Raw genomic sequence first — 13,270 nt, forward strand, 5'->3', positions numbered from 1 at the left:
AATGTGCTCGTGAACTTGATATAGCATTTTTGCATGATGACAACACGCTACGTCTATAATTCATTGACACATAAAGCCGCAAAACACTGTTTCACAGATTTGTACACTATGCATAACCTTACAACACTTTCATGTTTCGCCTAGGAAGAAACAACCGATGTACACAGTTCTCAAGGGCAGCCACTGATAAATCTTAACCCAAGAGATAGCGCGTTCAATCGCCAAGTGCTGCGTGCCCTACATTGCGTGCGACGTAAGAGGTAAATAGCTTTTTGCCAACCACAGCAGCCATGCCATCTTAACGTGTTAAGTGCGGAGTGACTATTTTAGACTGACCACCACGCTGCTAGTTGGGGAAAGATGCGTACTGTAGCCCCCCATCTATAATGTTGACTGCCTGAAAGAATGTATTGCCATGCAAGTTGAAAAGACGGTAATCATAGCTTTCTGCGAAGCCCGGGCTCTGCGAATACAAACGCCGCATGCCGATCTGGCCGTCGTAACGGCTGGGAGGCGAGCAGGCTTACCTGGCATAACACAGATGTCGCCGGTCTCAGACAGAGCCTTGCCCGCGTGAGCTGCTGGTACCGTGGCGTCGGCACCTATGTCCGTTCCCAACCCATTGTTCCTGGCCACCAAGGCGTCCCGCCTTTCCGTGACATGGTCGCCATTGGAGTGGGCGACCGTGCGCGCGTAGTTAGCTGCGTCTTCGTCCGACTGTGGTCTTTGTTGCGCCAAGCCGAAGGCCACGTACGACTTCTTGTTCGAGCCCGGAAAGCAGACTTCCTCGATGAGGTTGTCAGTCTCCGCCACCGTGTCTGTCGCGTGGTGGCACGTTCCGTTAGGCACTGTCCCGTTTGGATCAACCTGCCGAGAGTCTGCGGCTGCCGTTGGTGGCTTCGGATACACGGGCGGTGGCGGTCCGTCGACGAACACCTCTTCGTCGTCTGCGATGGACAGATCCAATTGCTGGATGACCTGCAGGGCGTCCTGGTCGAGCCCTGTCCCTTGAGTGTCGTCGCCTGCGCTGCAGGTGTTGTTGTCCACCACTGGAAGCACGGCAGCAACGGGTGGAAGAGTGGCCGCTTGACTAGACATTTTCTTCAGCACCTCCTGGACAATGGACGTCCTGCTTAAGCTGGACAGCGACCTCCTCCTGGGCGAGTCTTTACTGCTGAGCCGGAAGGCGACCTGCTGAGGCTGCGCTGCCGCTGGGGGCTGCTCGGGCACCTGCCGTTCGGACGCCAGCATCGTCTGGCAGAAGTCCTGGAAGTTGTCGCTGAGCACCTGCCGCGACACGCGCACGTTGGGGTTGAGGCAATGTGTCAAAGGCGCCGCCGCACTGTGCTCTTCGAGGGACCTGGGCTGGCCGATCCTCCAGAGGGGCGGAGGCCGGTCACAACACGAGGCGCGCTCTCGGAGACAGCACGTGTAGTGCTCTCCGCCGTTGTACGGTTCGCCCCTGTGGTCCACGAAGCTGCGGCTTCTGTAGTCGACAGCCGACAGCCTAGGCCGTCGGTATTCCTGGAGGGCAGTGTATGCCGCCGACAAACTGCGCTGCTCGAGCGACTCCGTCGAGTCGCTGCGGCGCGCGCTCAGGTCCTCCCGCTCCCGGTACGTGACCGTGGCCCGTCCATGGAACGTAGCCTTGCGCTGGCATCGTGGAGGGCTCAGCACACCAAAGACTGCGCCCTCGGCGCACTCCTGGCGGAGGACAGTTTCGTAGGCCTGGAGAGGCGACTGGAACCTTCCTGTATGACAGGACTGCGGGTCTGGAACAAATGCGATATAAGCTTAGTCTACATAATGCTGGCGTCAGGTTCGGCCTCCAGTGCGGCTTTACCACCATTGTCGTGGCCAAATTAAGGTGGAAATCGATTGATACGTCAATAATTGTTATTGTTATTGCTGTAGGATTAAGGATCTTGCACTTCAAAATGAAAGTACACATACTGTTACTACATATTTCGAATCAGTGTTCAGGAGAATGTTAGCCATGTCACACGAGCATTATACGGTCGGTTCAATCGCCCACTGTAATCGGTCGTGTTTGAACGTATAATACAGCAAGCTTTGTTGGAGTTTACTCAAATGAGAAAGCAGCAGCCAATTGGATTGAACAACAGTAATTCTGACTCGTTTCAATCTAGCGTCGGCGGTCTGCAATACGCCAAGGATTAACACAGCGTATCGTTAACACTATTTAGTCATTCGTTGCAGCATGCATACTCACAGCTGCTTTGGTGGCACATGCGGCTGTACCTAAACGGAAAATCATGCTTGACGTTGACTTAAACATTTTTTTAGTTATGGAATTCTCAATGCGGCGTCATTATGGCTGTCATCTGCTGCACAGTGGAGCAATGGCTCATGCGTGACAACGTAGCTTCACTTTTTTCGCCCCGTCTGTGGTCACCAAACGGTAACCAACTCATCATTGGAGTTTTACTTGTGTTTCAAACACTACGCACGTAGGCGTTGAAAAAGAAGCAGAGCGCTGAAATTTGAAAGCGCTAAGACTCATGGTCCAGGAAGTAAGTAGAATGCGCGTGGTACGTGTAATAAAATATCGTTATAGATTGTTTCATGCTGAACCATTGAACTTCCGAGCGCATACGTGTGTGTGGGTGTGCGTGTTTATGCGAGTGTGTGCGTCTGTGTGCGTGCGTGTGTGTGTGTGTGTGTGTGTGTGTGTGTGTGTGTGTGTGTGTGTGTGTGTGTGTGTGTGTGTGTGTGTGTGTGTGTGTGTGTGTGCGTGTGTGTGTTTTGTAAAACCGTTCATATTTAAGCTGTTATCCGTAGATAGATACATGTGCCAATGTCACTAGACTGGTTAGAGTGACCAATTAAGTGATACTTGGAGATCACTATGGTTATACCTCTATGCTGCATCACATGCAGCTTCAAGGCACAAACGCATAGAGAGGAACCATGCACGACAGATTAAGATCAGTGCCTGACACGGCTGAGGTATCGGCAAATAGCTATTGCTTGATAAGCTCTTTGGGCTGCCAGCCTAAGGCAAACCGAACTGGACCTATAATATATGGGCAACACGGAGTAGTCGTACGCAGCCCATGAACACATCCGATGGCTTCAAATGTTCATTTTCACGGGATAGGAAAAGTGACAAGCAGGCTACCGAAGAAGCAATGTACCACTTTCAACGCCCCACGAGGGGCGACATACGCCTTCTTCGGGAGCACGACTCGTGCCGCACACCGCCGCCAGACAGATCGTGGCCGGGTGAGCCTTGATTGGGACTTGCGGCGGCGAGCGAGGCCGGGAGAGCGCGCTCTCTCGCTGCCTAGACAAAGAGGAGGGCGTGCGCGCAACGTGCCGCCGGCCCACTTGGGCCCAAGCGCAAGGCACGTCCCGAGGGGTGTCTGACCCGCATCAGGGAGCGCGCCGGGCGAAAACAACGGCGCTCGTCGTTATTCGCGAACGCTGTTTGACCCACTTGGCGCTTTCCCGGCGCTGCAGCCACGAAGGCGCGAATCGAAGAGGGCCGCGAATGCGCGCTATCGCTGTCGGAAGCGCCGCTCGCCACGGTTCGCCACGCCGCATACCTCGCCCGCCCTTGCCCAACATGAAACAGGCTGATCGGGCCGAGCCGACGAGCTTTTGGCGCGGCATCACTCGCGCAGGGCGGCTTTCGAGCGCTCACGGCTCAAAACAAACAAGTTCGTAACAGAGCCCGTACTCGTATATACGTGACAGCCTGCGTGACAGCCCCCTATCCTCCAGAAAAAAAAAAAAAAAAAAAAGTTGGAGGCGTCGAATGGGCAGTGAAAGGGGGTAAAGAGTACAAAAAAATGAGCAATGATTATTTTTAACACATCAGCCAGAACAGGTATCGGCAATTGATATTCACGGTCACGCCGTCACAGTCAGGAATGCATTCCCGTGTTGATCTGCGTGTTCTATGCTCTGGGCGAGAGCGAGTAGGAAGAAAATGAATATTAAAAGGCAGAATATATTTAAATTGAACAAAAATACAAGAACCTACAAATTGCTGATCAATCCAGCTTTCTTCGTACGAATAACAGCAGCAAAGGTTAAAGTACAGGCAAGTATTAATCTTGAGGTTCTTTAAGAATTAAAGACCCATCAGCCTATTCTCAGTTGTTTACAAGCTGTTTACCAAAGTTATAGTTAGCCGCATAGGTGACAGCCTGGATTCCCATCAACCCAGAGAGCAGGCTGGGCTTAGGAAAGGGTACTCAACTATGGATCACATCCATGTCGTCAACCAAGTGATAGAAAATCCGGAGAGTACACTGAACCCCTTTCCATGGAATTTATAGATTGCGAGAAAGCGTTCGATTCCGTACTCACCGTAGCCGTTTTAGAAACGCTAAAAGACCGGGGAATAGAGGAAACATACATAAGACTTCTAGAAGGGATGCACGGGCAGGATAACCCTCCAACAGAAAAGAGATAAATTTTCGAACCCAAAGGGAGTAAGACAGGGAGATACCACCTTGCTAAAACTATTCACAGCATGTTTGGAGGAGTTTAGAAAGCTAGACAGGGAAAACAGGATTAAGGATAAATGGGGAATACTTGAGCCATTTCAGGTTTGCTGACGACCTAATCTTGCTGAGTGAGCTGCAGAACACATGCAAATAATGCTTGAGGGTCTACAATCAGAAAACACGGCCGTTGGTCTAAAAATAAATATGAATAAATGTAAAGTTATGAGGAATAAGCGTGCCATTAACGTCCTCTTCAGCTTTCGAAACAAAATGCTTGAAGTAAAAGAATATAACTACCTCGTACAGGTGGTTAGTGCTGAACCCAACTAGAGAGAGCACTCGGCAAGCGCTCCCTACAACCAGTGCACACTGCCGGTGTTGTCATACGGAGCTGAAACTTGGCGCCTTACTAAGCATCTAGAAATCAAACTTTGGTCGGATCAACGGCCATGGAACGAATAATATTAGGAATAACACTCAGGGACAGGAAACGAGCTACCTGGCTCAGAGAACAAACTACAGTATAAGATATCATAGTTGAAATAAAGAAAAAGAAATGGACTTGGGCTGGCCATGTAGTGAGACGAACCGACAACCGGTGGACAATTAGGGTAACAGAGTAGATACCAAGAGATGGGTCTCGAAGAAGGGGAAGGCCAATAACACGATGGAGGGATGAAATACGGAACTTCGGGGGTAAATTGGGGACTCGAGTGGCGCAGGACAGGAGCGGTTGGAGGTCAGTGGGAGAGGCCTTCGTACTGCAGTGGATCTGGGCAGGCTGATGATGAAGTATAAGTCTATGGCAATAAAAATGTGCATAAATGTTGCGTTGAGAATATGGCTGGAGAAAATATACTGTTTAAGAAAAATTGAAGGAATCTTACATTAACGCGTAAGACTTGAAGGTAGCGAAGTTGTGCTCGACCATCACGGCGGTTTAAGTCCACAATTGCAGCCGATTTGCTTCTTCTTCGCTGCCGCAACGACCTTTACTCCATCATTGTTGCTACAAGTGTCAGGTTTTTTCATTTTTTTGGAAGTGATAGTCATTGGATAGTCATTGGACATCACTTTGCAGGAGCATACGCTATGACGTGTCTTTCTCGTTGTGAGCAAGCGTTGCCGCGATTACGGCGAACGCTGGAGTCTTTGTCGTTCCGAGCAAGTGTTGCCAGGATTACGGTGAACGGTTTTTGCCAATCTCGGCCAATCTCCGTAAGGGGGGGTAGGCTTGGCTTGACAAACGCGCGCCGGGGACTCAGGGCGGTCGCCGCGAGGCACGCACACACGAACGCTCGGCATTTGGTTTTTTAACTGCTGGGCGGTCGCCATGAGGCGCGCGCTCACGTGTGCTTGACAATTTCTTAGTATTTTGAACTGCGAACACGCAAAATAACGATTTTTTAAGCAGCTTCGCTGTTGAAATACTTACGCTACGCTACACAATAAAAATCCACTAATAGATAGTCTTAGCATAGCGGCTAGCGTACGCTAACGCTACGGCGACAGGTGCCGGGCAGGTGCGCATTCGTTTCACGCGTCGGGTGCGCATGCCTCGCCGAGCCCCCGCATTCGTTCCGGTGAGAGGCGGCGTCCTCTCCGTCCCCGTGAGGGCATGCGCGGTCGGGTCCCGGTAACCCGCCCCGTAGCGTCAGCGTACGCTAGCCTCTATGCTACGACTATCTAATAGAGAGTTTTAGCATATCGTTACCGTGTTTACGTTACCGTTTACCGTGTTTGTGGGAGTCGACTGCGCAGTGCAAGAGTTACCGCGAACGGTAACTTACCAGCACAGGCTTCACCGTCACCAGCAGCTTCCGGTAACACGGTAAACGGTAACACAAACACGGTAACGATATGCTAAAACTGCCTAATAAGTGCACCAGTTTACTGGCCCCGAAACTTCAGCGTCGGTTTCATACAGGGATAGCGCGCGCCGCTGCAGGGGCCACCACCGCTAAGAAGACATCCAGCGGCCGCGCGTGCCGCAAGTGTCTGCGATCTTTTCCCGGTCACGGCATGCCAGTGCTCACTGCGTTTCCTCGCCGCGCTCTGATTTAGCTTAATTTTTTTAAAGTGCGAATGCACTTTATAAGCGACCCCAAACCATCCACCGCCGGCGTCGGCGGCGGCGGCGTCCGCAGTGCTCCTCTATATTTAAAAATGAAACAGCATCCGGCGCCAGGTTTCGATCCGAGGACTGTGCGGGCCGCAGCCCGACGCTCTACCGAATAAGCCACGGGCGACGCTGATATCGGTGTCAGTACGCGCCTTATATCTTTAACGCATTCAAACTACGTCGTCAGCGGCGTGCGTTGGCGACTCAGCGGCGTTATAGCGGCTTGATAACTGCGTGGTGTACACGTGATACTACAAACCCGATGGAAGAGATGGAAGAGAAGGCGGCGAGGCGGTGGGCTGCGGGGGCCGAGCGCAAGCGGGCCGACAACCGTGCATTCGCACTTTCACATTCTCCCCCTCGGGGAAATGCGGGGGAATTTTTTAAAGACGATAGTCTTTCTTGGGCTACTTAAACCCAGAAATTTTGGTCTGTCTGTATGTCTGTCTGTCCGTCTGTCTGTCTGTGACCCGATTCAGCCACCCGGCCAAAGCAAACCAATGCCCGCGCAATAGTCTTATATAGTCACAGCAAAATCTACCCGTCTATGTCCGGTGGAATGTTCATACTTGTCAACATTGTTGAAGAAGAACAAGACATTACGCAAATATGAGACAACAAATCAATACAGAAGTGATATTTGCAGTGTTCCTTTATAAAAAAATCAAACATGCTTGAATTTGCGAAATTAAATACTTCATCAACTGCAGAAAAAGAATTCACTCCGCCGTCGCCTGCTGTCGCCCGCGCCACTATAGCTTCTGGGGCCATTTTAAGAAATCAACCGGCAACAGTTACGCAAGGTTCCACTAGGTAGGCTCCACGTTCTGCTTGCAACGCACGTGGAGTAGGGAAACGCGGTTCTATAAACGCTGAAGTAGGGCGCCTCGATTAACGCGCGTCTTCGCCGTACGGCAGCGTTCGCATCGAGACACCCGGTTTGGAGCAGTGGAACGCGGGAAATTTAAAATGATTTAAGCAAACCTTTGGCGTCTTTACCTTGGGAGGAGCGCGACGCAAGAGGAACAACGAGAGGTGAGCGGGAAAGCGAAGGGAGGCATTTACTTCGCAAAAGTCGTTAAAGACTATCGTCTTTTGACGGCATTTGCAACGAAAGGAGCAGATACGCGGCCAATTTTTTTCCTAGTTGTCCAATCTTCGTAGGCATACACCCTCCTCCCTTTCATGGGCGAATTTTTTTTTTTCACTTCAATTTTCTCCCTACTTCCTGGCGCGGCCTATATAGAGCATCATCATGTTTACGGATGTATTTTTAGATCTCCGTGTTTTTTTGTGCAGAAGTTATAACCGCAATAAAGATGGGAGCTCCGTAGTGAGGGGCTGCTACTTGATAATGGAATGAAGAAAACAAAACAAATACACACCATTCAGAGTATACATTTAATAATTTAATTGCGCTACGATACGCAGATCACGCCAGATAGAGAATAATACCGCAAGTGAAAGTCCACATATTCGCATGGATTTAAGACCGCTGCAGATAGACAAAGGACCAAAACACAGGCTTCGCTGTGTGTTTCAACGCTTTTAAATTATCGCAAATGCGACAGCGCAAAGAGAAGATTAAAATGAACTTTCCCAGAGGTTGCAAGAAAAAGAAACCCAAGTCTACAAAGCGAGGCAAATCAGCGTGATCCATGGTAAACGCAATAAATTGATTTCCTGTGTTATAATGTGCAGCACATGGCGAAAACAGAACATGGAAAGTAAGAGCACAAAGACAACATTACAAATCTTTTTTAAGTGCTATCCTTGGTAAAAGTAACTAAACTACAGCTTCTAAGTTGCGCATCAATCGAAGTCAGGATTTAAGTTCAGCTATATATGTTGTATACAGAACTCTCGCAAAGAGGAGCATCTTGTTTGACCACTGCTCCGTCAACTTGATTTTATCCATTCGCCTGTTGGTCATGTTGCTCTCTTCATCACATGCTATTGTTTATTTTTTTGTCGCATAAAAAAATGCGGTCGGCATCGAAGAAAAAAGTGAATCACTTCCGCCGACGTTCCCACAAAGTGAGTGCAGCAACCGAAAGCAGCGGATTTGCACGACTATCGAGCAAAACCTGTCCAATAGTGCACATGTAGACACGAGCACAAACAATTTTCTTTTCGGTTAATTGTGTGGTGAGATCTTTGACAATTTGTAGCACGCTCGGCGACGTTATTTGTCTGGCGGTCTTGTGGGCGCCCGAGAGAGAGAGAGAGAGAGAGAGAGAGAGAGAGAGAGAGAGAGAGAGAGAGAGAGAGAGAGAGAGAGAGAGAGAGAGAGAGAGAGAGAGAGAGAGAGACGGCTCTTTATTAGAGAAAGCCGAGATGTTTGCCGGAATTTCAACACCGACATGCTACTCAGCGGGGGTAGGGGGAAAGGAAGAAAGAAAATGCCCGATAGATTACAGGGCAGAAGAAAGAGGAAGAAAGAGAAAAAATAAGAGAGAGAAAAATAACAAAAAGATGACGTTCAGTTCGTGTCAGTAGTGTGATTGAAAAGCCTGTTTTTTTTTTTTTTTTTAACTCTAAATCGCTGTAATGACGCCAATCCTGTCCAGATAGGCGAACAACGCCGCCAGTACTTTGCGTTGAGCTGGTGGGGATGACTATGGACCAAGGAGTGCTTTCTGGTACTGGGCTGAGGCGCTCCAGTTCCTGCACAAGACTGCACCTTGCGTTGATATATGCGGAGCATTCCAAGAGCAGATGCTCCACGGTTTCCACCGATCCGCAGTTGTCGCAGTTAAGGGTTTTGGTGATACCAAGCCGAAAAAGGTATGACTTCGTAAGCGCTGCGTTGAGACGAAGTCGGTGGTATAGCGTCTCTAATCGGCGCGGAAGTATCTCTAGCAGCCTCATCTTCAGCTCAGGGTCTATGTAGCGCAGGAAGGCATGGTGGTACTCTGGAAGGGACCAGAGACGGTTCCGTTCCGAGATCGTGGCTTGAAGGCTGGAAACAGGCACAGCGCCAGGCTAGCTTGTCGCGAGGCAGCAACACGGCACCTAATTTGAATGCGACTTAATCAGCTTCGATGATATCAGTGGCGTTAAAATGCGTCTCTGATTAACCCTTTTACTTGGAGTCGAATCTGAAGTCTCCCGTTTCAATTATCGCGGAGTGGCTTGCTTTCGTTTCTCATACTGCCCTCGGCCGCTGGGTAAACATAACAGTGAAACTCTTTCCGCTGTACTTGTACCAGAGCGGCCGCCCAGGACACAACACGTGTTTCACATCGCACTTTACGCGCACTAATTAAGTCGCATAATGGTAAACAGAGCGAAAAGCTCGCCGCGTCCCCTTCGCTCTGGCCAGCACTACGCAGCTACATTATAGCTCACTGAAACGCCGTTACGCCGCCCGAAGACCGCGGAGTGAGTGCCCCCATGTGGATGGTTATGTCATCGCGCGGCAGCCAGAGGCAGCATATGAAGCTCGCCCAGGGTACGATGCATTTGCGTGACCGCTAAAGCGTTGAATGACCCTGTCAGGACTAAAGGTTCAAAAGAGGGGGAAAAAATTGTTTTCAAAAGAAAAAGACTGTTTTCTGTTTTCTTTCCATGAAAAATGTCAGGAACTCGCCGCGGTGGCTCAGTGGCGAAGGCGTTGCGCTGCTGAGCACGAGGTCGCGGGTTCGATTCCCGGCCGCGGCGGCCGCTTTTCTTATGGAGGCGAAAAGCAAAAACGCCCGTGTGTACGAGATTTCGGCGCACGCTAAAGATCCCCAGGTGGTCAAAATCAATCCGGAGCCCTCCACTACGGAGCGCCTCATCGCCTGTGTTGCATCGGCGCGTTAAACCATATATAATCAAATCAATCAAATGTCAGGAAATTAGAAATGAGCTTAATTTTTTTTTTGCGTTCTCATAAGTATTTATAATAGGGCCCATCTAACGCATTGAGAGTGACAATGTCGGCGAACTTTATTCGCGAACAGAGTCATCATAACTTTCTACGTTCGATTGCCTTGTTGGCCCCGCAAACATGGCCCATTTGACGCAGAACTTCATTGCATTAATGCGAAGCCCTCATTCCGTTCATTCCTTTTCCTGTTTTAGAAACGTAAACCATTATACACTTTCAAGACGTTTTCAACAACACTTAAACTAATGTAGTGAATGTGGAAAACAAATTATACCCTGTCAAAAATGACAAACAAAGCGGGAACGAATTTATGCGCTAATTCAAGCGTGGGACACAGCGCGAGAGAGTAAATTTTCGTTGAATAAAAATAAATCCCAAGCAGTAGCCCCCTTCGCTCTCACTGTGTTCCTGATCATCGACTCCAGGTTAAGCACTATGCTGCTATACGCTGCTCGCTCCTCTAAGTCAATTCCTCAGAGCTCTGGGAGGCAGCGTTGAGCTGCTCAGACAGCCGGAGAGACAGGCTTGTAGCGCGGGTTATAAAGACGCCGCACAGCTCCGGCTGCCGGCCTCGCTTAGAGTTCTCTCTCTCTCACCGCTGCGTGATAAATTCTGCAGAATCCGCCCAATTGCGTTTAAAAGCGACTGAAGGTAGCCGAACGTGCAAAACACCTGTTGAACGTGTCGAGCTCTCGGGCTGCAGTGCACAAAGGGCACACGCGTACACGTTTCAGACGGATGGAACACATTTGTTTTCTCTGTCAGATTCAACATTGCAGGTATATGCGTGCCACAGGACACCTTCTACTACCACTTAGCTTTAGCGCTCCTGCACATTCGTCACCGCTCTCCGAAGCTGTTATACTGTCTCAGGCTCCGCCTTGCATGCGCTTCAGAGAAAACGACATGCTCGTTCACGGGCACACTGTCAACATGGCCACAGCAGGAGGAGACGGACATTCCATTCAATGCGAAGCTCAAATCCCATTCCTTCGGCAGGATGCGAGCACCCTCGCTTGTTCGACAGCCGGAAGAAAAACAGCAACCGAAGCCGAAAACAAAATACGACGAAAACGCGCTCAAATCGTCTTGGCGCTATACTCAGCTTCAGCGTACGGTATGGACTGCGGATATCTCGAGTGGTTTAAACAGGAAACTAGAGTTTGTGATTCCCTGCTTGCGCGTGAGCCTCGCATTCGTAAAAAAAAAAAAAAAAACTGTACTTAACAAGATTGTATTCTCTGTGCTCGACTGTCGTAACACATGGCTTGCGCATTTGCCTGAAGTCTGTGTCAACCCGAGCAGCGGCACCCTCGCTGCTGTGGGAAGAAGACCTCTGACGGAAAGCCTACTCGGACCACACTGCTTTGGGCGATAGAGCCCTTATACGACTCCTGCAGGAGTCTGGCTTGAACGATAACGCCTGAGCGTTATCGTTTGCCTCGCAGCATTTGTCTCGGAATGGGTGAGTACGTCTTCGGCCTAATTTCCTCTCTTTTATTTTTTTTTAGATTTACCCTTTTATTACGGATTGCCTTTACATTGTTAACTTATCTGAAGTAACAAGCCATGCTGTTAGCAGATCAATTCTCTTTAGAATTAATTAACCGCCGCCCTTCTCTCTCACCGCCACACTGAAGGCAATACCGAAGTTGGTCTAAATTGGTAGGTTGACATCCACAGAAAATGAATATTCCAGTCTCCGTGTCAGTACCTTGTACATAATCGCGTAAAGAATAAAAAAAATGAAGCTATCAGCCGCCCAGCAGAGATGACGTTAGCGGCGGCTGAGCAGATGTTCCAAGAGTCACGTGACAAACAAGAGAACGAGAACCGCGCACACAAGCTCTCAAAGAAACACAAAATCTTTCTTTGTACGTTCCCTTTCATGAGTCACAAACAATTATACATGTATACAGGTATAAGTCAAGCCGTGCCGACATTCGCAAGCTGCCAAGCCGCGGCGCCGGTGGCGGGTGCGATGGTTATGGCAGGTTCGGCGAAGTCACACATCTGTTACCTCCTTGTTTGCATCATGGCGGAAAGTAGCGCGTCGGCCTTCCACGGTACCACCCTTCGGTGGACAGCAATTTGCTCCTGATAGAACAAGGTTTTTGCTCTCGCACGTAGCACTGTCCGCCCGAACGAAGTTTTGCACCCAGGCCGGCAGCGGCCGAAGCCCTGTGGTGGCGTTCGCTTCACGATGAAATGCGACGGCGTGCTCCAGCGGGTGGACTGAGCTTACTATGCTCACTAGCGACGATTCAACCCGCACAGCGTATGCATAGTGGGCGCGCGAATTTCGTTCAAAACCTTCTCGGCTTGCGCCAGAGTAAAGTGACTTGTTCGCCCCCATAAATCGCAAGGTGCTACTGTTACCCTACAACGGGCAGGTGGCAGTCAATCGCCTGTTAATTTCGCGCTTCAGCCTCAAAGTTCATGCCGTGACGATGTGTGTGTCAAACCGGGTCTTTTGATTCAGGGCGTTGTGTCTGCAGCTATGCTTCCACTACGATGCGTACTCAGGTAAAATGATACTTGTGTCATGTTATGCACGTTTTTCATCCCATACTGGCGCCAAGGCGCTTGTTAGTAGTGGTTTGGGTGCTCGTAAAAGTTCTAGGCACACTTCTGGCAGATGGGCTAATCGGCAAGTCGCTTCGCAAAACATTCAACAGATGGCGCAATAAGCGTTCCTATATCGCGGCAGAAAAATTTAGCGTTGCACGCTGTTACAAGTGTGAAGCAGAATGCATCGAAGCGACTAAAACCCGACTACCCGTAACGGGGAAGGCA

The 13,270-nt window shown here is 49.8% G+C and overlaps 1 protein-coding gene across 6 annotated transcripts in view; it reads right to left on the minus strand.

Moving 5' to 3' along the window:
- Positions 1-13,270, minus strand: part of LOC144156338 (heat shock 70 kDa protein 12A-like) — a 234,669-nt gene that overhangs the window by 58,045 nt on the left and 163,354 nt on the right. For all 6 annotated transcript variants that reach the window (XM_077688328.1, XM_077688330.1, XM_077688331.1 and 3 more), the window contains one exon: positions 528-1,772. In XM_077688328.1, coding sequence (XP_077544454.1) covers positions 528-1,772 — 1,245 coding nt within the window. The remainder of the gene's footprint in view (positions 1-527; positions 1,773-13,270) is intronic.

Source organism: Haemaphysalis longicornis, unplaced genomic scaffold, assembly GCF_048455015.1.
Source record: "Haemaphysalis longicornis isolate Haplotype H1 unplaced genomic scaffold, Haemaphysalis longicornis Haplotype H1 scaffold_1, whole genome shotgun sequence".
NCBI lineage: Eukaryota > Metazoa > Arthropoda > Arachnida > Ixodida > Ixodidae > Haemaphysalis > Haemaphysalis longicornis.